Source organism: Enoplosus armatus, chromosome 1, assembly GCF_043641665.1.
Source record: "Enoplosus armatus isolate fEnoArm2 chromosome 1, fEnoArm2.hap1, whole genome shotgun sequence".
In the NCBI taxonomy this organism is placed as follows: domain Eukaryota; kingdom Metazoa; phylum Chordata; class Actinopteri; order Centrarchiformes; family Enoplosidae; genus Enoplosus; species Enoplosus armatus.
The window spans coordinates 29,104,431-29,130,204 of NC_092180.1; the positions used below are offsets into that span (position 1 = coordinate 29,104,431).

Sequence of the window (25,774 nt, forward strand, 5' to 3'; positions counted from 1 at the left end):
AATAAAAATCAATAGTTGTGAAACATCATGCTTCATTTGTAAATGTGTTTTTTTCCACTCACTCCACTTGATTATAACTGATTTTCTTTTTTTATTACATTTTATTAAAAAAAACGAGTTGCACATTAATTCATAAATGTGATCTAACAAAGGTAAAGGGCAAATATTAACCATGTTTGCTGTTCATATGACTTGTAATTGGGATGAAGTAAACATCTGTTGAGTATTTTAGCATAAAATTGTTTGATTGTGTTGTTTTGAAAACCCAAAACTCTAGCGGGTCCACCAGACCCATGAACACTGGCTGAGTAACAAAAATACTAACACCACACAAGGGTTAAACTAAACATTAAACATTTAGCTCTTGTTATTTCCTTTAAATCCTTAAAAAAAATCACAGTACCTTTTATACTATTCCCCTCTCTGTTTCCTTTTTATTATTTCTAAACTATCGCTAGGCTCCATCTTCCTTAGTGTTGGAATGCTTTTCCATCGTTAAACTGCTGTTACATTTAGCATTTTAGAATTGTCCCTTTTCTGCCGACCTTTCCTTACAACAGATGAGGCTAATCAGTACTTAGACTACAATTTTGCTTAGTCATTTACCAGGCTGGTTTGCATTAACTCTAGATGTCTGGATTAGGGTGGATACTGTAGGCAGCATGTGATTGGCTGTGCAGCGGGAGGCGGGCCTGTCCAAAGTTAAACATCTGGAAGCGCTTACTGCTGTTGCTCAGTCTCGCAGTACCTCAGTAAGGTTGAGTAGAGTACCACTGCAAAAAAGAAGATGTCTTTCATAAAAGTAGATGCAACGTCTGATTTCTCCTTCCACAACCTCCCATATGGAATATTCTCCACATCTGATAATGTAAGTGCAGTTTGCTTTTTTGTATTAGGTTTCAGATAAAACAGCACTTTTCACTTTCAATGGAGGGCTGTCAAGTCCGACACATTCAAAGGAAAAAGATGAACTCTATTTGGAACTTTCTGTTCATATGCTCAATCATAGTTTGCTGGAGTATACTGAGGGATTTATGCAAGCCAGTACAGATCTAAACAGCATTAATAGAATGCAACAAAGTGAAAATTATTAAAGGGAGAATACAAAATTGTATAACTGCAAATGCGAAAATACTTCAAATGATTCAGGTTATCTTGTGGATTGCTGGATGAAACACTGAAAACTTGAAAGAACATAAATACACCTACTAGATAGATCCAGGGTGGTGGAAGTGTACTGCGGATTATCTGTTGTTATGAGTGTGTTTTATTTCCCCAGCCCAAACATCGCATTGGTGTTGCCATTGGAGACCAGATACTGGACCTCAGCATGATAAAGTCTTTGTTTCGAGGGCCTGTGATGTCTGAACATCAGGATGTCTTTGACCAGGTAAGTAATCACTAATAATAATCGGAGAAGAGGTACCATAATTCAGTTTACCTTTTAAATCTGATGTGAATCAGATGTACTGTGCAACATCATAGTAGCAAACTAGTAGTATTATCATACTACAGTACTTTTTAAAGGTCATGTTATCATATTGTAGTACGATAATAGAAGCTTTTAAAACTATGTCCAGTGAGTCCCATTTTTGTGGTCTTAATATTTATACCACTTTAACTACATTTGTGACTTAGGTTCAGAGGCTCAGGGTGAGGGGGTTGAGTGAAGGGATATGTGACAGGGACATACAGAACAGTTCCAATACCTATTATATTAATAGTGCTCTGAAGGTACCATTCTTTTTTACTACAGTAGTGTGCACATTTTTCCACGTGTCCCAAATCAACAGTAACCTTTATACTTTTACAAAAGATACTTTTTATATTATCAAGACATGGTTTGTGGTCTTGCCTATTACTTATGTTGTGTGTTTACATAAATTTCAGTCATTCTACATTCTAGGGTTGCTTTATGTATCATATTTTAATTGTTATCTGTGTCTCCCTACAAGCCCACACTGAATGCTTTCATGGCTCTTGGCTATGAGGCCTGGATGGAGGCCAGAAGAACCTTGCAGGTGTTGCTGTCAGCCAATGAGAGCACACTGAGAGATGATGTCAGCCTTCGGAGCAGGTCAGTCTGTGTAGAGACTATAGATGCAGAAGTCTCGGTAGAACACAGGCTTTCATAGAATTCATCAGGCTACTGCTTTGTGTGGTTATGTTCTGGTCTTACCTTAAGCAGTCAAGGCAGGTCATTTTCATCAGCTGTTAAAGAAAAAACACCTTCTGTGACCTCACTGACTGGGGTGTGGTCAGAAGTTCAGCATAAGCTTAAAAGTTTCCATCAATGAAAAGTATTGCAGCCACACTTTTCTGCCTTGTGTTGCTTTGCAGTAACCAAGCAGTCATATAAAGTGTAAGCAAATACAGAATCAGAATTCTGATTCTGATTCTGCATTTGCTTTCACTTTATATCACTGCTTGATATTATTTATCAATGTAATTTACCCCTGTTGGAAATATTAGAAATATTGAAATTTCACTGATCACTATATTTCCTGTAGAATTGAACATGTTATAAAAATACAACACAAAAAAGTTTCTGTTCTATGGTTTAAATGTTTTTTCAGAAACCAAAAAAAACAGTGGGCCAGTAGACCATCACAAAAATCCATAATGTTTTTACTGGCTGTCCGTAGTACACATAAGTATTTTCACATGAAAGAGATGTAGTTCTTAATTAGAATAAAATTGCATGTAACTTCAACAGGTCAGAGCAGAGTATTTAATATGACATAATATAAAATTGTTAATACTGTGGGGAAATCAGGTAATTGTAGTGATAGGAAGTAATATTCGCTCAGGTCAACAATATAGAATATAATCACACAACAAGAGCAGAATAAGATGAAATAGAAATAGTAGAAATAATATCCAAATATTAAAAGTCAGGCTAATATAACACATGGTTGTGCTCCCCCTGACCACATGTCGAAGTGTCCTTGAGCAAGACACTGAAACCTAAGTTGCTCCCGATGGAGGCCAGCACCTTGCATGGCAGCTCGGTCGCCATAGGTATGTGAATGGGTGAATGAGACCTGATCTGTAAAGCGCTTTGGGAACCGTTAAGGTTGAAAAGTGTTAGTGAGTGAAGTAGTAGTAGTAGTAAGTGAAGTCCATTTCCATTTACCATTTATTTGCTGGCTGATTCTAGGTCTGATACTTTCTTGAGACAGCTTATTTCATCAGAGGTTTTTGTCTGTCTGTCTGTCCTTGTCTCTGCAGAGCATTTGTCCATCAGAGCGCAGCCACAATGCACCTTCCTGCAGACATCGGTGAGCCTCTCCTGAGGGTTAAAACTACTGTTATCAGAGCTGTTTGTTTTAATCAAAGGCCTTCCCCTCAGAGATATGACTTCGCCTTTGGCATCATCTCCAAAATTGATGTCCCATCGCACTTCCTGAATAATTAATTTGTTTGAGTCAATGGAGCTTTCCATTTGAAGAGTTGTGTCTCACCTTTTGACATTCAGAGATTGCTTAATGTGTCTATATTACATGTCACTCGTTTTTTCAAAATACAAGTTTGGTTCCCCTCTTTTTAAAATAATTTCTTTATGGACCTAGCTTTGTGGTGTGGTGCTGTAGCTTTAAGATTTACCTTCAGGCACAAACCAGGAGAAACAGACCCAGATTATCTATCATTGTCAGGTCTTTATCAATTAAACCAATTGTAATTTTTAGTAGGGTTGAATCATCAATAAAGCATACATTTGCAGCATTTCTTTTATTAGACTTGCTTCATAATGGAAAGCACAATCACAGTTTTACAGTTATTTTCTTATTTGCTTAGTAGGTGTACTGTAAATGCAGGGAATAGCATTCACATAGTTAAGTGGATTTGAGCACCAGGGGGCATTGTTTAACAACATATGACATTTCTATTACTTAGGACGCATTCAGTCAGGTCTGTGCTGATAGACTTCACAAATAAAGGATAGGCAATAGATGTGAATATTTCAGCCTGAACTCTCCTCTCTGATTTTCACAGGCGATTACACCGACTTCTACTCTTCCAGAGATCACGCCACCAATGTTGGCATCATGTTCCGGGGGAAAGAGAATGCTCTGATGCCAAACTGGTACACTATCAAACCAGCAGTAGATACCAACAGTTGCTGATAGAATGAACTGTGTTAGGGCAGATATTGAGAGACAACTTGAAACAAATTGTTCAAGGCTCACTATAAACAGTGATATGAGGAGGAACACAAAATAGTGTGTGTGCATTTAAACACTGCAGCAGGGCTCTGGGAAAATCACTGCAGCACACCTCAGTCCCACAGCTCAGACAGCCTTCATTTCTTCTCGGGCCCTCGTGGGAGGAATGCTAAGGTGGCTGGGGCATCTCTGTCTCCCTTTGAGTCTGACTCGCTGCACTCTGGTTAAGCAGGTGATTGGCAGGCAGTTCTTCCTGGCTGTCAGAGTAACTCCCCATGTCAAATATCATGGATCAGAATAGTTTTTAGCAATAGATCTTTGATGATGGACGACATGTTCACCAAGTCTTCATCGACCAAAATTAGGACCCAATCCAAAATAGTCCCATGGAAAACCAACCCAAACCCAATGTGCACAAATGTCAAAAAAAGAAGACAGATCCAACAGGGAATTTGCGACAGTGAGACCGGTTCTGACTGTCCTGTGAAATAGATCGAATCCAAAATGAGGTGGACCTAAAAACATCTGAATTCAGAGGGAACAGCAACACTGGCAGCACTATAGCATTTTTCATAACATTATTGTATTGGCACTAATTGTTATTTCAAGATTGCCTCAGTGTCTTCTTTGAAACTACCCTTGGGGACGCCAAAGTTGAAAAAAATTTAACTGTGTACATTTTGAGAAACGATAAAAAAAAAAAAAAAAATTAAATTAAAACCAGCTAAAATCGATATTTTCATAATAACAATGTATCAAATGACAATGTGAAAACAATGTGACAATGTGAAAGTAGCTGGTAGTGGAATATAGTGAATGTAGTGGAGCATTTAGCAGCAAAAGACCCAGATATTTCCCTCAAGGGTTGATAGAGACAAAAAAAAAAACAAGCTAAAAGAGAGTAAATATTGGTTTGCCATATCAACTTAAAAAGTAACAATATGTCAATGTGTTCATAACGTTTTGTTATGGCCAAAAAAGTTAGTGCAGGTTTTAGTAAGACAGCAAAGAAAAGAATTTAACAAAAAAGTTGGACTGTTCCTGGAAAACCAAATAAGCTCAGTACTGTTTTCCAGTATCACACACCATCACATTAACAGCAGCTGCTTTCACACTGGGAGCTGACCAGTACAGACAGTTCTCTACTGGCATCTGGGTCTGAAAAGTGAAGCCAATGCAGAAGTGCCTTAAATCTGCATTCATAGGGCCTATTCTAATGGCCAGCAGGGGGCGACTGCACTGGTTGCAAAAAGAAGTCAGATTGTATAGAAGTCTATGAGAAAACAACCCTACTTTTCACTTGATTTATTACCTCAGTAAACATGTTCCTAATGAGTTTATGGTCTCAATCCCTAGTTTCAAGTCTTCTTCAATACAGCATGATGTTCATTTTGTAAATTATGGTCCCATTTTGACCAAAATAGACGATAAAGCAGGGTATGCTTTAGGGCGTGGCTACCTTGTGATTGACAAGTTGCTGTCATGGTGATCTGTTAATCAGTATAGCTGAGTTCGTTTGTACTAAAAGACACTCTAGGAGTTCCTTTTGGTTAGTACATTTACAAGCTAACTTTGTTATCAGCTACTTCGCATGGTGTAGCCAGGAGCCAGGTGCAGTCAGGTTGCCGGTATAGGTGGGCGTGCATATTGTCTTTCAGGTTCTCAGATCCCCAGCTCCACCCTCTCTTCCAAATATGGTCACTTCTGGTTCCAAAAAAACAAGATGACGACGGCTAAAATGCCAAACTTAAGGGTTCAAATTGATATTCCGCAAACCAATGGGTGACGTCGCGGTGGCTATGTCCACTTCCTTTATACAGTCTATGGCAGCTTCACAGGGTTCAGTGAATTGCTACATTGATAGTAGTATTTGTGGGAGGAGAAAGCATTCCTTGTTCACTTTTCATTTTTATTCCCAGCCACCAGATGATTCAGTTTTAGAATGTCAGTCTCACATCTCTACCAATATCTATACAGTACATATTTGTAACTTCAAGGGACCACTACTAGAGATTCACATACACTTGCAAGAAGTGGTTGCAAGAGGGATTAATGTAGTTGCTGTAAGCATCAGGCAGAGAGCCTGATCCGTCTTTGACTCAAAGCACTCATTGCTGTTGTATTTCTGCACTTCACTTCCCAGAAATCACCTGGGCTGTACTGGCACATTTTGTGAGGTGCTATTTTTTGTTTGTGCTCATCGTCATTATAATGGAACTGAGTGGTTTTACAAATTATTATATGCTCCAAGGTTTTGGTCTACCATATTATAAATATTGCTGCAAAAAATATATCATCACTGATCAGTGAAATCCCATTCCTATTCAGTATGCACAATTTGTAGACAATGATCAACGCACACTGTGGACACTGTTGTGCTAACTTGGGTATTGTTTTATGTAGGTTGAGGCTTCCAGTGGGATACCATGGTAGAGCATCATCCGTGATTGTTTCTGGGACCCCCATCCGCCGTCCCTCAGGCCAGATGAGACCCGACCAGAGTAAGATTCTTACGTCCACCAGTGTTGGGCTCTATTATTCATATCATTTATTTCTTTTCATTCAAATTAAAACTTTGTAAAGTTTGTTACAAACTAATTACATTCTTGGTGGAGTTTTTCAGAAAGTTGTTGTTATTATGACACTGGTGGCCGTTAAGTGAATGGCAGTCAGCATCCTGTTGCTCGTGCCCACACTCTGTAGGTGCGAGCGAGTATCCTGGGCATCAGCCAAAGCAGTGAAGTGACATACCCCAGACTGATTTACTGTGATTTACAATCATATTTAGAATATCATTACTATCTGTAATGTTCCTATATTTTATTTGGACAATTGGCTCCATGATAGCTTGCCATTTTCAAGTTACTTCATCAGCCAACGCTACGAAGCAACACCAAATCCATGCCTCACAGCTAAGTTACAGCTAGCTGGCTACCCTTAATGTTACCTTAGCTTAGGTTACAGTTAGCAAGTTGCCCACCCCTTGCATCGCTCTTGGCTAGTAGAAAGCAATTGTTGGTTATACACAAGGGTTGGGCGATATGTTAAGTTCATCCAGCTGGCCACAGTCAGTAGTTTCAGCTGGGAGATGTCTGCCAGCGGCAAGTCCGCTATGTTCCACAAGCTGTCTTTACTTTTTTAGTCTAATGAATAAACTCACAAAATGTCAAATGAAATATTCTTGCAGCTATTTTCCTTATTAAATTCAAATTTCTCTCTTTCACCAAACTAGGACTGGACTCAGTCAGTCACCGATATATCCATCCATCACCAACCCTATAACGTTAATACAGATTTGCTTTGTACCGTTACATAATTTATTATTGGCTAAAATCAATGCTGTTTTTCATAATACATTATTATTATCGTGGATCACATTAGCTGGTGATGTAATTTGGCAAGCCAGCCAACTAACAAATCCACTCAGATAGTATTTTGCTAGCCATAATGTTCGCGAGCAAGGAGGCTTAGGTTAGGCAGCTAGCTGTAACTTAGCTACTCTGCATGGATCTGGTGGTTGCTTCATATCATTAGCTAATAAAGTTATTTACAAACATAATCATTCCTTTACTTCTTTCTGGAAATACAGAAACACAAACACGTCAGCATAACGTGGCTGCATACTGCAGGCTGTCTGGGTCTACTGAATAACCATTCACGTTCCCTTTCGAACTTGCATTGAACATAAAATGTCCACATACACTACAACACTCAAAACACACTCATACTAACAATATTCTGCACACTCACACAACTGGTATTCACACGACATGCATAACACTTTCATTTAACTTGCAAAACTCAGACAGTCCCATACTCTTACACATTTATTTTACATCAGTGTCACTACCTTTATACATCTTTTCACCAGTTTTGCTCACCTGGAAATACAGAAACACAAGCATGTCAGCATAACGTGGCTGCATACTGCAGGCTGTCTGCAATACTGAATGACACATGCGCCCTCATGTCTTACCCACAGGACCCCTCAGCTGCCTGTGTGAGCTTTACTCATTGTAACCAAAATTAACCTACTAAAATATGACAATTGCTTTTGCAAGTGAACATACATCAGATTTCAGGGTGGCATGGTTAGCACTGTTGCATGTATGGAAATGAAATTTTACATATAGAGCAGGTCTAGACTGTATTCTTTATAATATTATTACAGAGACCCCACTGTTCCCACCATGAGCAAGCACTTGGGGACAGTGGCGAGGAAAAACTTCCTTTAAAGAGGCAGAAACCTCGAGCATCTGCTTTGACCGGTTGGTTTGGAGAGAGAGAGAGAGAGAGAGACACAGAGAGACACCGACACAGACAGACAGACAGATAGACAGACAGAGATGCATAGCAGCAACAGTAACTATAATAATAATAATAGAAATATGACATGTTTGCTTTTTCCTTTCTCTTAGCGAAACCTCCTGTGTTTGGCCCGTCTAAGCAGATGGACATTGAGCTGGAGATGGTGATTACAGTGTTTACTTAATCTAATCACCTGTTTGTTTGTAATGTTAGAATAGATGTTGAAATAACTTCATTTCAACATCTGAGTTGCTTGAGAGAAAGGCCTGAGTTGCCCCTCTCTGTTGCCTTTTGTTAGTCTGTGTGATATTCAATATTGCACAATAGCATACATCAGTATTTCACTGCTGTTATCTTCACTGCTTCTTCTTTACTCTGATTAGGCCTTCTTTGTTGGAGGAGGGAATAAGCTCGGGGAGCCCATTCCCATCAACAAAACCCACGAACATATCTTTGGCATGGTACTCATGAATGACTGGAGTGGTAAGAGCCTCTGCACAGCACATCACACCAACATCATCCTCGTTATGTGCTTTTAGGTTTTGTGGTTCCCCAACTCATCCTGGCAAATTTGGGATTATGTGATATGCCTTTCCAGTTATGGAAAATTCATAGAAAATATTATATAACAAACCAAAATGTCCTGGAAAGCATATATTTAACATACAGGACTGATGTTCATATCAGTAAAGTTTGTGTGACTGCTCTGATGTTTGAACTGGTTCTGTGATGAAGCTGATGGTACACTGCCATATCAACAGCACTAATTAGCAGTGACATTTCACTTAGAGGGGCACTTGTCCCTTAATTTAGCTGTGCATTATACATGTTGATGCAGTCACTTCAGATTTAGTCAGATGGAAATGGTTTTAGATTAAATGGCACCAATGAGTCTGCCCTCATCAAAACATGAGTGGAAGTATGTATTAATGATTTAGCTGGAAATCTCTGGAGAGGACATGCATGGTGCTGTTGTCGTTCTCTCTAATATTACCCCTTTACTCCTGCCTCAGTCATACTGTATCTTGCCAACTCTGCCAACAGAAGTAAATAAAACACAACATTCCAACAAAATAGGAATTATACTATCAGAACAATCTTAATTTGTGTTGTTTCTTCTTAGGGTGACCCTGTCCCCTTACCATCATCACTCTCTGTTCTCAGTAAGGTTGTCTAATGATGAAATCTTTGAAGCAACTGACTCAAGAGAATGTGGGGAAATGAAGGAAAACTCCGTTGCCATAGTTGCCATAGTGATTACAATTTGTAGGAATGTCTTCAGGTCTGTGACTGGAAAATTGATTTGTTTATTTTAAAATCAATATGGGCTAAGAAAAGCATCAGAAAATTGCAGTTTCTCTTTATTCACAGCTTCACTCATATGGCACTCTACAAGTGCACGGGCAGACCATTGAATAATATCATAAAGGGAATGCAAAAGAATGAAAATTCCATGGGGAAAACAATCATTAAAGTAAGACTATGTAACTATGTGGTAATTACAGAATAACGGTAAATGCTAGGACATGTAACAAGTGGATAAGTGTCATAGATTTAGTGAACTGACTCAGTAATGACAGTTACACAGCAATATCTATCAAAGTTTGACAACATTAGCTAATATTAGCCACCATAAGCTACTGGTCTTACCAGACCAAGTAAGGCTATATTCTTATCTCCACTATATATATATACACACAATATTGTGTTATTTCTGCTTTCAATGGTTTCATAATCTGTCTTTAAAGAAATTATATTTTGAGGTATCATGTTTCGTGAACTGTATTTTGATTCATTACATACAGATTACAAATCTATTAGATGCAAAGATATTCATCACATGTACATCAGAAAATGTACTTGTAGTACAACAATTTTTGCAAACCAGGAGTTACAAGACCTGTGACTTCTGTGACACTTCTGTAAAATTACCCTCAAAATATCCTGTGAATGGGGAGTTAGTGTTTTGCCTTTGAAATTTTCTCCAGCACATTATGCAACATATTCTCCAGACTGAGCATTTCAAGTGCAGCCCATCATACTAGTGCACAGATACGTCTGTACAGTAGGCCCCAGTTTGTCCAATGTGCAGTGGTGAGAGATTTTTCAGTCTGTGACATTTCTGCTGAATGTGCTGCTTGAAAGTGAACTGACATTGCTTTCATTTTGTACAGTTTGAAGCCCTCAGGAGATCCGTCTGTGCAGAGTGTACTACAGGCTCTCTATGAATATTTGCCATCCAAGATTTATATTATACAACTGCACATTAAGCTAAATGCCCCCATTCTTCTTCCCCCCTCTGTTCTCAGTGGTGCACAGAGGTTTAATTGAGAGATTATTTCTGAAAGACAGTGGGTGAGAGGAAGGCTCAGCCAATGAGCCTTGTTCGTGTATGAAGACAGAAGAAGATACTGGGAGTAGACTGGCATTAAAGCTCTTACAGTGGAAGATTATCTCACTGTTGCTTCATTAGCTTCACAAAGGAGGAGACCTATGGGAATATAGGGGTGTAGGGGGGATACTGGCATTGTTGTGCATTTCAAAGTTACATTGCATTGCTGTGAGGTGTGTCCCAATTCCATACTATATACTAACTGTATACAGTGTGAACTAGGGCTGTAACCAAGTACAAAAACATTATTCAGACACAAACAGGTAACGCACTCCAAACAGGTCCGAACAGTTAGTTCAGGCAGTCAGCTCAAGTCTGCTGCGATACTCCCACTGATCATGACTTAAGAGATCAGACTGGACTGTACATTTACTCAAATACTACTTGACTACCATTTATGCTACTTCATACTTCAACTCCACCATGTTTCAGAGGGAATTGTACACTTTTTACACCTCTTCCACTCTAGTAATCAACGCCGGAGCCTCCCAGGGGTGTGTGCTCAGCCCCCACCTGCTCACGCTGTACACCCATGACGGCAAATCCCTGACATGGAGAGAACTCTGTTGTGAAGACAACAGCACCATCATCGGCCAGATTACAAACAACAATGAGAATTCATATCAGGAGGAAATCAACAATCTTGAGGAGTGGTGCACAGAGAACAACTTACTGCAGTCAACAAAACCAAGGAACTGATACATGATTTTGGGAAAAAGGAGGCAAAGGCACAAATTCCTTCCAAAATTAGTAGAACTGAGGTGGAGCAAGTGAACAGTTTTAGGTTCCTGGTAATAAGCATTACAAACTTTCATGGGATGTGCACTGCCGTCTGGCAAGTAATATAGAAATCAGAATCAGAATCAGAAACTGTTTATTGCCAAGTAACATACATTACAAGGAATTTGCTGTGGTCTGAAGGTGCTAATGTTTTGATAACAAATAAGTAGAATATAAAAGCTAAAATAAGAATAAGAATAAAAATAAAAATAAGATAAGATAAATAACAACAGTGCAGTGACCAGAATAAAGTAAAGTGTCCAGATAAAGTGTCCAGTAGGGGGTGAGTGCGTTAATGTAACGCAGTGGGGACAGGGGTGATGTACGTTAATATAACGTATAGCTTGTGTTTGTGTTCTGGGGGGGGGTCAGTGAGAGTTTGTCAGGTTGACTGCAGAGGGGAAGAAACTGTTTTTGTGGCGGGAGGTTTTGGTCCTGATGGACCGCAGCCTCCTGCCAGAGGGGAGGGGGTCGAACAGATGGTGTCCGGGGTGGGAGGGGTCGGCAGCGATCTTCCCTGCTCTCCTCAGGGTCCTGGAGGAGTACAGGTCCTGAAGAGATGGGAGGTTGCAGCCGATCACCCTCTCTGCAGAGCGGATGATACGCTGCAGTCTGCGTCTGTCCTTGGTGGAGGCAGCAGCGTACCAGACGGTGATGGAGGAGGTGAGGATGGACTCTATGATGGCGGTGTAGAAGTGAACCAGCATTTTTTGTGGCAGGTTAAACTTCCTCAGCTGCCTCAGGAAGTACATCCTCTGTTGGGCTTTCTTGATGAGGGAGCTGATGTTCAGCTCCCACCGGAGGTCCTGGCTGATGATGGAGCCCAGGAAACGGAAAGACTCCACAGTGTCCACTGGAGAGTCACACAGGGTGATGGGGGCGGGTGGGGCTGCGTTCTTCCTAAAGTCAACAACCATCTCCACTGTCTTTGAAGCGTTAAGCTCCAGGTTGTTGCTGTTGCACCAGGTCACCAGATGGTCAATCTCCCACCTGTAGGCAGACTCATCCTCTCCAGAGATGAGTCCGATGAGGGTGGTGTCATCCGCGAACTTCAGGAGCTTGACGGACTGGTGACTGGAGGTGCAGCTGTTGGTGTACAGGGAGAAGAGTAGAGGAGAAAGAACGCAGCCTTGAGGGGAGCCGGTGCTGATCGTCCGCGAGTCTGAGACGTGTTTCCCCAGCTTCACGTGCTGCTTCCTGTCAGACAGGAAATCTGTGATCCACCTGCAGGTGGGGTCAGGCACGTTCAGCTGGGAGAGCTTGTCCTGAAGAAGAGCCGGGACGATGGTGTTGAAGGCAGAGCTGAAGTCCACAAAGAGGATCCTGGCATAGGATCCTGCGGAGTCCAGGTGCTGGAGGATGAAGTGTAGAGCCAGGTTGACGGCGTCGTCTACAGACCTGTTGGCTCTGTAGGCGAACTGCAGGGGGTCCAGCAGAGAGTCTGTGATGGATTTGAGGTGGGACAGGACCAGGCGTTCAAATGATTTCATGACCACAGAGGTCAGGGCGACGGGTCTGTAGTCATTTAATCCTGTGGGCCCTGGTTTTTTGGGGACGGGGATGATGGTGGAGGCCTTGAAGCAGGCTGGCACGTGACATGTCTCCAGTGAGGTGTTGAAGATGTCCGTGAACACCGGAGACAGCTGATCGGCGCAGCGCTTCAGGCAGGATGGGGAGATGGAGTCTGGTCCAGCAGCTTTACGCGGGTTTTGTCTCTTGAAGAGCCTGTTCACATCTCTTTCGGGGACAGACAGAGGTGTCGATGCTGGAGGAGTGGGGGGCGCTGTGGGGGGCAGCTGTGGTGGTAGGAGGTGTGAGAGTTCAGCCCCAGGTGTGATGAGGGGGTTGGGGCTGTTGGGCTGGAGCTGGTGGGTGATGGTGTGGGGGATGGTGTCAGGACTGTCCCATTGTCTTTCAAAGCGACAGTAGAAGTCGTTGAGGCTGTTGGCGAGGCGTCGGTCGTTAGCAGAGTTGGGGGCTCTTGGCTTGTAGTTGGTGATCTGCCTGAGCCCCCTCCACACAGAAGCAGAGTCGTTGGAGGAGAACTGGTCTTGTAGTCTCTCTGAGTACAGTCGTTTAGCTTCCCTCACCGCCTTGCTAAACTTGTACTTGGCTTCCTTAAACTCTGCTCTGTTGCCACTCTTAAACGCCTCTTCCTATAACCACCAGTCATACCACCAAACTACAGAGCAGCTTCTTTCCTCAGGCTGTGGGACTTCTCTCTCTCAACTCCACCTCATCCTCCGCACTCCACCACAAATAAATGACCCTCAACCTTCTGTTATGCTGGTTTTGCACATTGTCATACCACTACCATTTTATGACATATGTATATAAGTAACTGTATTTTTTTTAATTTAGATTTTAATCTATTCTAATTATATTATTTTTTAATATTTGTATATACACTACTCACAAAAAGTTAGGGATATTCAGCTTTCACATGAAGTCGATTCACATTGAGCAGAAATGAGGAATGAGATGAAGAAATTACCATTGCATGCTTCTACTTAAATGCCCTACTTTCATGATATAATATCACTGTAGCATGAACTTTTTACATTTTCCATAAATTTCACCCGAAAGTTGAATATCCCTAACTTTTTGTGAGTAGTGTATGTGCTGAGTGCGTAGCATGGAGGGGGCTACAACTTTTAATTTCATTGAACAGCCCTGTGTTGTAGAATGACAACTACATTTTACCTCAAACATTAGCAGAAAGTTTCAAGTCACCACAATTCTTGGTCTCCTGGTAGCTTAGATCCTACTTTTTGTTCTGTGATACCAAACCTTTTTGACTCCCTCTTATTGTCTCATAGTCGCTAATTACTATTACAGGACCATTACCTGCCTCCTTATGTAGTGATATTTGTGTTCATTCTCAGCCAGGGATATCCAGGCATGGGAGTATGTACCTCTGGGTCCTTTCCTGGGGAAGAACTTCGGGACAACCATCTCACCCTGGGTCGTCCCCATGGAGGCACTGTTACCCTTTGCAGAGCCCAACCCCATTCAGGTTAGTACAAGGGTCACAACTTACACCAGTGAAGAGAGGTGTCCAATGGTGACCCAGAATTCCAAGTCACCAGCTAAATTGAGTCACCAGACCATGACATGTAACCACTTAGAGTAACTGCCCACCCAAACTGCTTGCAGGCCTTACTTCTATTGTGTTTTCATCACGTGTTGACAGACTTTTATATTTGAGACCTTTCTTAGGCACTTGACTTATAGTGACTTCATTTAGGATCCTTGTTGCCTGAGGTTAGAAGCTCTTCCTTGCTTGGTGTATCCGGTACCTTCTTCCTGACCGCAGCAGGAAGAAAAGGCCGTTATCGGGGTGGTTGGGATACTTAATGATTCTCCTATCCTCAAGGCCTTTGCACACCAAACACGCTTTTTTGTATGATTAATTTGCATGTTAATAATATTTCACTGAGCAATATTGCGGCAATATTGCAGCTTTTATTTTTTCTGACGAAGGTCGATTTTTCCGAGTTTTTCTGCCAACGTGTACACATCTGACCAATCAAAATGCATGTTGTTGACAACGTCACAATCAAAACATTCAACATGGAGGCGGGCATTCAAAAAATGCAGAAGTACAATTTGTAGTTTGAACCCTAGAGTAGGCAAAAGTCTGCCAGATGACGAGTGGGGAGCTCTGGGTGCAAGCAACATGGAGGGAAGTTAAACATTGTTCATTTGCATATACTACCAACATTGTAATGATACAAAGCTGGTTGAAAATTGGCGACGTTTCCTTTTAAATACATGCAACAGAACGTATTGCTACCCACAGCTCAGGCTGAGGAAAGTCTGACAAAGTAGAGCTGAGTATGACCAGCTGAGTCAAGTATTCAATTCAATTCAATTCAATTTTATTTATATAGCGCCAAATCACAACAAAAGTCATCTCATGACACTTAACAATAGAGCAGGTCTAGACCGACTCTTTATAATGTTATTATAGAGACCCAACAGTTCCCACCTTGAGCAAGCACTTTGGCGACAGTGGCAAGGAAAAACTTCCTTTTAAGAGGCAGAAACCTCGAGCAGAACCAGACTCTAGGTGGGCGGTCATCTGCTTTGACCGGTTGGGTTTGAGAGAGAGAGAGAGAGAGAGAGGGGGAGAGACAGACAGACAGACAGAAAGAGACAGAGAGAGAGAGATAGATGTAGAGACACAGATAGACAGACAGACAGACAGATAGGCAGAGATGTATGGCAGCACTAGCAGTAGAAATAGCAGCTATAATTATAATAATACTGGAAATATGACTGATAATAATAGTTACAGCTGTTATACTAGCTGAGATTAATAATAGCTGCTTTAATAGTAACAGAACTACGACTAAACATAATAACTGTAGTGATGAGAGTCAGGCAGGCCCATGGCGGCAGCACCCAGGCGTACCAGGACCACGATCCACAGCAACCTGCGAGATGACAAAGCACAAAGAAACTCCGGGGAGGAAATAAAGTTAGTAACATGCATTGGACTGTGAAGAATGTGCAAAGATGAAGAGGGAGAGGAGGAAAGCTCAGTGCATCATGGGAAGTCCCCCAGCAGTGTAGGCCTATAGCAGCATAACTAGGGAGCTGGTCCGGGCAGGCCTGAGCCAGCCCTTAACTATAAGCGTTATCAAAAAGCAAAGTTTTAAGCCTACTCTTAAAAGTAGAGAGTGTGTCTGCCTCCCGGACCCAAACTGGGAGCCGATTCCACAGGAGAGGAGCTTGACAGCTGAAGGCTCTGGCTCCTGTTCTGTTTTTGGAGACTCTAGGAACCACAAGCAACCCTGCATTCTGGGAGCGGAGTGCTCTAGTGGGGTAATAGGGTACTATGAGCTCTTTAAGATATGATGGTGCCTGACCAGTAAGAGCTTTGTAAGTCAGGAGAAGGATTTTAAACTCTATTCCAGATTTTACAGGGAGCCAGTGCAGCGAAGCTAATACAGGAGAAATATGATCTCTTTTCCTGGTTCCTGTCAGTACACGTGCCGCAGCATTCTGGATCAGCTGGAGAGTCCTCAGGGACTTATTGGGACAGCCTGATAATAAGGAATTGCAATAATCCAGCCTAGACGTGACAAATGCATGGACTAATTTTTCTGCATCTGCATCTAATTTTTCAGGATCTTCCTGATTTTTGCAATGTTATGGAGGTGAAAGAAGGCAGTCCTTGAAGTTTGTTTTACGTGGGAGTTAAAGGACATGTCCTGATCAAAGACAACTCCGAGATTCCTCACGGTGGCGCTGGAGGCCAGGGCAATGCCATCTAGGGTAACAATATCCTTAGATACTGTGTTTCTGAGGTGTTCAGGGCCAAGAACAATAACTTCTGTCTTGTCTGAGTTCAACATCAGATAATTACAGGTCATCCAGGTCTTTATGTCCTTAAGGCATGCTTGAAGCTTGGCTAACTGATGAGGTTCTTCTGGCTTGATCGATAAATATAGCTGGGTATCATCCGCATAACAATGAAAATGTATGGAGTGTTTTCTAATAATATCCCCTAAAGGAAGCATATATAAAGTGAATAGTATTGGTCCAAGCACAGAACCTTGTGGAACTCCATGACTGACTTTGGCGTACATGGAGGATTCATCATTAACATGTACAAACTGAGATCGATCTGATAAATACGACTTAAACCAGCTTAGTGCGGTTCCTTTGATGCCAATTAAATGTTCCAGTCTCTGTAATAGGATATGATGGTCAATGGTGTCGAATGCAGCACTAAGATCTAACAAAACAAGTATAGAGACAAGTCCCTTGTCTGATGCAGTTAGAAGGTCATTTGTAACTTTCACCAGTGCTGTCTCTGTGCTATGATGAGCTCTGAAACCTGACTGAAAGTCCTCAAGCAACTTATTGTCATGTAGAAAATCACACAGCTGGTTGGCGACTGCTTTCTCAAGAATCTTGGAGAGAAAGGGAAGGTGAGATATAGGTCTATAGTTGGCTAAAACCTCTGGATCAAGAGTGGGCTTTTTAAGAAGAGATTTAATTACAGCTACTTTAAAGGACTGCGGTACGTAGCCTGTTAATAAAGACAGATTGATCATGTCTAGTACAGAAGTGCTGACTAAAGGTAAAACCTCTTTGAGCAGCCAGGTTGGGATGGGGTCTAAGAGACAAGTTGATGGCTTAGATGAAGAGATGGTTTTAGTAATTTGGTGAAGGTCAATGGGAGAAAAGCAATCTAAATATACATCAGGTTTTACAGCTATTTCTGAGATTCCTGTGTTTGAAGGTAAGGTACTACCTGAAGACAGGAGGTGATCAATTCTGTCTCTAATAGTTAGAATTTTATCATTAAAGAAGCTCATGAAATCATTACTGCTGAGGGTTATAGGAATACATGGCTCAATAGAGCTGTGACTCTCTGTCAGCCTGGCTACAGTGCTGAAGAGAAACCTGGGGTTGTTCTTGTTCTCTTCTATTAATGTAGAGTAATAGGCTGCTCTGGCTTTACAGAGGGCCTTCCTATAAGTTCTTAGACTATCTTGCCAAATTAAACGTGATTCCTCTAGTTTGGTGGAGCGCCCATTTCCTTTCAAGTTTCTGCACTGTTTGCTTTAATTTGCGGGTTTGGGTGTTATACCATGGAGCCGACTTTCTTTGTTTTATTATCTTCTTTTTAAGAGGGGCAATAGAGTCAAGTGTCAATCGCATTGAGCCTGCAGCACTGTCAACAAGATTGTCCATTTGAGAGGGATGAAGGTTAGCATAGGAGTCCTCAGTTGTATTGAGACATAGCATTGAATTTAATGCCGATGGAATCACTTCCTTAAATTTAGCTGTAGCACTGTCAGATAGATATCTGGTGTAAGCTTTTTTGCCTAATGGCGTGTAGTCCAGTAATAGGAATTCAAAAGTTATTAAATAATGGTCCGATAACAAAGGATTCTGTGGAAAGACGGTTAGATGTTCAATTTCAAGTCCATATGTCAGAACCAGGTCGAGGGTGTGATTAAAACAGTGAGTGGGTTTCTGTACCCTCTGACAGAAGCCGATCGAATCCAATAAAGAGATAAATGCAGTACCAAGGCTATCCTTATCAACGTCCACATGAATATTAAAATCCCCTACGATAATGACTTTGTCTGTTTTAAGGACTAAACCTGATAAAAACTCCAGGTTGGGAGTGAGAGACTCAGAACAAGACTTTCAAATGAGTTATAATCCAGTTTAGGTCTAGAGTTCATCAATAGGCTTGAGTCAAAAATGGCTGCAACTCCACCTCCTCGGCCGGTGCCTCGAGGGATGTGAGTATTAGTATGACTGGGCGGAGTGGATTCATTCAGGCTGACATACTCTTCATGACACAGCCATGTTTCTGTCAGACACAGTAGATCAATATGATTCTCTGATATTAGCTCGTTTACTAATACAGCTTTAGATGACAGAGATCTGATATTTAAGAGTCCACACTTAATTTTCCTATTGTTTTGGCCTATAGCAGTAGTGGTCTTCATTTTTATTAAGTTTTTATTAATGACTCCTCTCCTGTTTAACTTTGATTGAATTAATTTAAGTGGTCGGGGGGCAGACACAGTCATTATGGGGTTTTGGGTGGGTAACTGCTCTAATGGAAGCGCAGAGAAGCGTGTAGGACTGCGACTCTGCCTCCTGGTCTGGACTCTGGGTGTACACATCTGTACATCTGTACAGTTTGATTTAGAGAACAATATGGCCTTTCCTCTGGTGCCACCCTTAGGACAAACATAGCATTTTTTGTCTCACAAGTGTTAAGGATTTAATAATATAAAAGATTTTTTTTCTCTCTGTGGGAAGTGAACATCAGTGCCTCCTGTGGCCCCATCTTTTTCTTTATCATTGTTTCTCCTGTTCCTGCAGGATCCAGAGCCCATCCCCTACCTGCAACACCATGATGATTACACTTTCAACATTAACCTGTTTGTGTCACTAAAAGGTACTGTACACAAAAGTGACTATCATCAAATCAACTGTAAATTAGCTGAATATACTTGAAGTGTGAAAAGCACTCATTATGGAGTAGCACTGCCCCTTTCATATTATACAGTATATCATTATATTATTATTGGTGATGCATTAACATGCAAGCTCCGTTTTCATGTTGTAGCTGGTCAAGGTTAAGCTAATTTTAAAATTAGTTACCAGTAACTACTGCTGTCAGATAAATGTAGTAGAATAAAATGTACAGTATTTCTCTCTGAAATGTCTTGGAGTAGAGGTAGCAGAAAATGGAAATACAAAATTAAAGTACAAGTACCTCAAGATTGTACTTGAGTACAGTACAGTAAATGTACCTAGTTACTTTCCACCATGGCTGCATGATGTCATGGTGTACAAAACCTTAATTCAACTTTCACTAAGCCCCCTGCTGTGTGTCAAGAGTACTATAATATGTTATGAAGTGATTGTCTGTTTCAACATAAGTAAACTTTTTGCTGTTTGCTGTTTAAGGACAGGGCATGACAGAGGCAGCAACAATCTGCATGTCAAACTTTAAGGTAAGAACCTAACCGGGGGTTATTTCATTTAGATGAGGTAGTACAGCGTTTTGGAGGCACTAAGCAAAGGAGGACCTGTACATCTTTGTTGCACAGAGTTGTTTGTGGTACTGAATGATAACAATAGGGCTGTAACTAATGATTATGTTTATTATCAGATATCTGTTGATCCCTTTTCCAATTGATGTATTTATTGTTTAGTCAAAAAAATTATTGTAAATGCCCATCACAATTTCTATTAGTATTAGTGTTCTTCACTATCCAAACCCAGAGAATTTTTTATGTCAATCACAATTCTTGCTTTAATTCTTGATTGCTTAAGGGCAAGTGCATTTTCGTGTAAACACTCTGGTCCCTCGCTCTGCAAATGGCCGCTCACATGGGTTCAAAGAAATATTAGATTTTGCCTTCTCATCCGAATAATTTTATACAGTCCCTAACTTGATGACTGGGTAGGGTGTTAAATTATGGCTATGCTTATGTAGTCAATTTTGTATTACTAGTGAACCAGTATGAAGTCTTACAGTCTGTCTCTCTATTCTTCCATTTTTATCTACATCTCTCTCTGTCTCTAGTACATGTACTGGACCATGAAGCAGCAGCTCAGCCATCACACAGTCAACGGCTGCAACGTCAGACCAGGAGACCTGCTGGCTTCTGGTACCATCAGTGGACCTGTGAGTGTACAGTATGTTCAGCACTTGATAAATGCTAGTTAAGATGGATTTTTAAAAAAATAAATTAGCTTCTTTTTCTTTAAGCAAAAAATTATGCCATTTTATATGCAAAATATGCTGTAATCCAATAAAAATATATACCCATAGGAGCTTTAAACTTCTCAGCATCAGTTGGACCAGTTTTATGTTGGATGATGCATTATCGCCATTATCAACAAAAGAGAGAATGTTCATTTACCTCTCCTGTCTTGTGTTTGGCATGAGCAGTATATTTGTCGTGTACAATGCTTATACTGTATATGTTCCATCTCAACAGGATCCAGAGAGTTTTGGTTCCATGCTGGAGCTGTCATGGAGGGGTTCTAAGAGTATCGGTCTTGGAGGAGGAGAAACCAGGACCTTCCTGAAGGACGGAGATGAAGTCACCATCACAGGTTAGACTGAACCTTCAACACATGTCACTGGAAAAATATAGAGCAGTTCTTAATTAAAATGGTCTTACTACTATACTATTACTATAGTACTAATTAGTAAAACAACAAAAAAACAGCAGGTGGTGCAGCATGTTTTTATTTCATTATTAATAATTATTGATATTTTGGGTGTAAAACCAACACTATAGGAATGAAATTATGTCATGTAAAAAAAAAAAAAAGGAGGCTACAAAATAAATTGCATTAACATGTCTAGTGGAACAACATCACGCCACCAAGCACTAATCTCCAAAACCAACAATAAATTCCTTTTCTATTGACAGGCACTTTGCAGCCTGTGCATACAACTGATTATCAATAGATACACAACCGCCGGCTTCCTCAGCCTTACTAGAATTAAGCAGAAGTGAGGACACAAACAAGCAAAGACAAGCAGAGACAATCAAACAAAATGACCGGCAAAATAAAATGGACATTAAGCTACCTGAATTAAATAGCCTAGCGGCCATTTCATGTAAGTTCAACTGTAGAACAAAGCATCACCAAAGGAGATGTACGGACAATACAAAATCCATAATGGCGGTTGCCGTTTGTTGTTTTTTTTGTCTTTTAATATTATTTCCCCCCCACTTTTTTGAATACAAAAGTTCAAACAGGCATCTGTAGAACATGACAAGCTCATTACAATACAACTGAGAACATGACTACCATAATTACTGATAAAATGAAATAATTTAAATTAGGAAATAAAATAATCAAAATACGTGATGTGTCATATAAAAGCCTCTTATAAAAGTATGAGAGAAAGAATTACTTAAAATACAATTTTAGGGAGTCAAGTAGTTTTAATGAATTCTTACTATTCATTTGTCCCAAGGATTTTAAAACGGCGGCCAGGCAGAGAAGTGGTAGAGATCTAAATTTGTGTAAATAATATTTTGCCAGCAGAGTCAAATTGTTTATAAGATATTCAACCTTTTTGTCCTGCATAGAAATTCCAAAATCAATGTTACTATATTTGGAAAGTTGAGATTTTGTTTTTTGAGCACTAACCCTATTTTATATTCAATAAAAGTTCATTAAAAACCCAACTTTATATCCTTACATTTCACCCACGTAAATAGATGGACAGTGGTGTTGTTGTAGTTGCCGTACAGGACAGCGTTCAGACCCGCCAATATATGTGTGTAGGCACATAGAGCAGCGTTCACAGACACCAATGGGAGAACTCCCTCTCTCGGTTATAGTGTGCAGGTGCATGGAGCTTTGTTCACAAATGCCGACTGCCATTTGCAAGGATGTTTATAAACGCCAACTGGCGATATGAAACTATACAAACTGACATCTGAAAAATCTAACGTCAGGAAAAAGGAGACAAATCATAACTTCATCGGCTTTCCATAAAAAAGAGAGCGGCACAGTTGCATGTGCACACACACACAAAACACTACGTTGCTTGGCAATGCTGTTCTATTCCATGGAGAGCACATCCATTTCTGAGTTTGTTGTTGTACTCACCTGTCTGAACCTGCGTTCTTAGTCCTGTGCACCACAAAGTCCTTCACAATCTGCCCTTAGGTGCAGATTCATTCTCAATGCATAATATGACCAGTCCATTCAACCTCTTATTGTCCCGCTGTAAGAGTGCTCTGCAGTCACAACTGTGACAAGCATTGTCAAAAACAGAAGAAAAGTTGTGCACACCACATTGAAGGTAAAAGTTTGTAAGCGACATTGTGGGGGTGTTCGATCTAGGCCACTTAATGTTCTCGCAGGGGGATGCATTAAATCAGCGAAAAGTACATGTACCTTTTTAGTTTTGTTTTTTTACCTATGCTGAGATCCAGTAATGCTAACCTTAACCATAACCCATAATGACATCATCCTTACTTTTTTTGCATTGTTATGCATTTTTTGTACTGTTCACTAACTGCTAGGCCTGGCCCTGGTGAAGGCACACATGGCACTCAATGAGTATCTAGTGTGAGCTGAGTTCTGACCTCACCTTGTTTGGACATGGAGCTCTACTCTCCTGCGGCTGCAGATACACCAACAGCTTCTTATCTGATGCAGCTGCTGATTTGGCTCCTTGTTTTGTTCCATTTTCATACAGTTTACACACAGACTTTTTCATGTGATTTCTGTTCATTTCACATTTCAAGTTACAAGCGTTACAGTGTGATGCTTTGAAATGTAGCAAAGTACAATACTTAAAGTAAAAAATACTGAAGTAAAAGGGAAATTACTGATTTACTGAAGTACACCAAAAACAAAGCAAAGATTCTGGAAAAATCCCCCAAATAAATTCAAATTTGTGTTGCAGAGTTATGTGTCTTATGTCTTTTATAAGGTCCTGACTATGAACGTTGCTGGTGGGAGTCCGGCTTAGGAATTATTTGGGTTTTTCTATGGGCCCGGGTTAGGCCGCCATGCCAAGTCAAGCCGTAATGTGTAAATACGTTTCAATTACACCATCACACCTAGGGATAGCCGCGATGCTGTGGTCCTGCTTTGTACAGCTAACCCTAGTTTGTGACTAGCACACCTCCAACACCTCACAACTTTACCTTCCTGTGCAGTGCTATTTATTGCATGTCATTCCCCATCTCTGTCCCCTAAAAAAAGAGCATATAATGCCCAACAATACTTACAAAAATATGTCCCATCTCATCCTCTGTCTAGGTTACTGTCAAGGAGATGGATACAGGGTGGGCTTCGGACCCTGCGTGGGAACCATTCTCCCTGCCCTGCAGCACTGAAACACACATTACTGTTACTTATGTGGGCATTCATGAAGCATAAATACTGGAAGACACAAACTTAAACACCAACAGTATTTCATCCTGCTTTGATGTTCACTGTCCATGAATAAAGATGACTACAACCAAAACCTCACTCTGCTCACTCCTCTCTGTCTCTTTCTCTCGCTCTAGTAATAATGTAGTCTCCATTCATAATGATTTAAATAAGGGCTACTTAAGTGTTCGTACTGGGAAGTTGATGTACCTAAAACAAAACATCCACTGATTTACATTTGTCTCTTTCACAAATTAAGTCTATGGGAAAAGTCTTTTTTGGCCAGTGTGCATCATGTGACAGACCTGGCAGTTATAATTACACGGTTTGTCAAATTGGCTTCAGAATCAGAATCAGAATCAGAAATACTTTATTGATCCCCAGGGGGAAATTATACAGTACCGGTGCTCCCATTCAAGAGTAGAAAGTAGCATAATTTAGAGCTAAAAGTATGTACAAAATATAAAAATAAGAAATAAAAGTATACACATTTACAGAATTTAAGTGAAAAATAAAGTAAAAAATATATACAATAACAATGTATATGTATGTGTATATATACATATGTATGTATTGCACTGTTATGTATGATTATATATGTATTGCACTGAAACATTTAAAGAATAAATAGTGAGGTAGTATATGGCAGGTGAAGTAGGTCCAGATTTCCAGTCTCTTTCTGAGTGTCTGACACTCAGAGGGAGGAGTTGAACAATTTGATGGCCACGGGCAGGAATGATTTCCTGTGGTGCTCTGTTGTACATTTGGGAGGAATGAGTCTCCCACTGAAGGTGCTCTTGTGTCCGACCAGTACGTCATTGAGAGGATGTGAAACATTGTCCAAGATGCCCCGCAGCTTAGACAGCATCCTCCTCTCTGACACCACCGTCAGAGAGTCCAGCTCCACCCCCACAACGTCACTGGCCTTGCGGATCAGTTTCAGAATCAGAAACTGTTTATTGCCAAGTAACATACATTACAAGGAATTTGCTGTGGTCTGAAGGTGCTATTGTTTTGATAACAAATAAGTAGAATATAAAAGCTAAAATAAGAATAAGAATAAAAATAAAAATAAGATAAGATAAATAACAACAGTGCAGTGACAAGAATAAAGTAAAGTGTCCAGGTAAAGTGTCCAGTAGGGGGTGGGTGCGTTAATGTAACGCAGGAGGGACAGGGGTGATGTACGTTAATATAACGTATAAGTAGTGTTTGTGTTCGGGGGGGGGTCAATGTAAGTTCGTCAGGTTGACTGCAGAGGGGAAGAAACTGTTTTTGTGGCGGGAGGTTTTGGTCCTGATGGACCGCAGCCTCCTGGGTTAGGGGAGGGGGTCGAACAGATGGTGTCCGGGGTGGGAGGGGTCGGCAGCGATCTTCCCTGCTCTCCTCAGGGTCCTGGAGGAGTACAGGTCCTGAAGAGATGGGAGGTTGCAGCCGATCACCCTCTCTGCAGAGCGGATGATACGCTGCAGTCTGCGTCTGTCCTTGGTGGAGGCAGCAGCGTACCAGACGGTGATGGAGGAGGTGAGGATGGACTCTATGATGGCAGTGTAGAAGTGAACCAGCATTTTTTGTGGCAGGTTAAACTTCCTCAGCTGCCTCAGGAAGTACATCCTCTGTTGGGCTTTCTTGATGAGGGAGCTGATGTTCAGCTCCCACCGGAGGTCCTGGCTGATGATGGAGCCCAGGAAACAGAAGGACTCCACAGTGTCCACTGGAG

The 25,774-nt window shown here is 41.0% G+C and overlaps 1 protein-coding gene across 1 annotated transcript; it reads left to right on the forward strand.

Moving 5' to 3' along the window:
- The first annotated feature begins 787 nt into the window (after window positions 1-787).
- On the forward strand, window positions 788-24,126 carry fah (fumarylacetoacetate hydrolase (fumarylacetoacetase)). Its single transcript, XM_070909041.1, has 14 exons — window positions 788-868; window positions 1,280-1,390; window positions 1,956-2,077; window positions 3,232-3,281; window positions 3,997-4,087; window positions 6,570-6,667; window positions 8,585-8,637; window positions 8,858-8,957; window positions 14,532-14,662; window positions 19,510-19,585; window positions 20,101-20,147; window positions 20,723-20,824; window positions 21,141-21,258; window positions 23,941-24,126. The coding sequence occupies exons 1-14, from the start codon at window positions 788-790 to the stop codon at window positions 24,015-24,017; spliced, it is 1,257 nt and encodes a 418-aa protein (XP_070765142.1). The 3' UTR covers window positions 24,018-24,126.
- Window positions 24,127-25,774: the final 1,648 nt, after the last annotated feature.

Bases quoted from the DNA above. Each gene is read 5' to 3' on its own strand.
- fah (XM_070909041.1), top strand. From the start codon at position 788: ATGTCTTTCATAAAAGTAGATGCAACGTCTGATTTCTCCTTCCACAAC. The intron at 19,586-20,100 runs GTACTGTACACA...TTGCTGTTTAAG, and splicing joins CCTGTTTGTGTCACTAAAAG to GACAGGGCATGACAGAGGCA. The intron at 21,259-23,940 runs GTTAGACTGAAC...TCCTCTGTCTAG, and splicing joins AGATGAAGTCACCATCACAG to GTTACTGTCAAGGAGATGGA.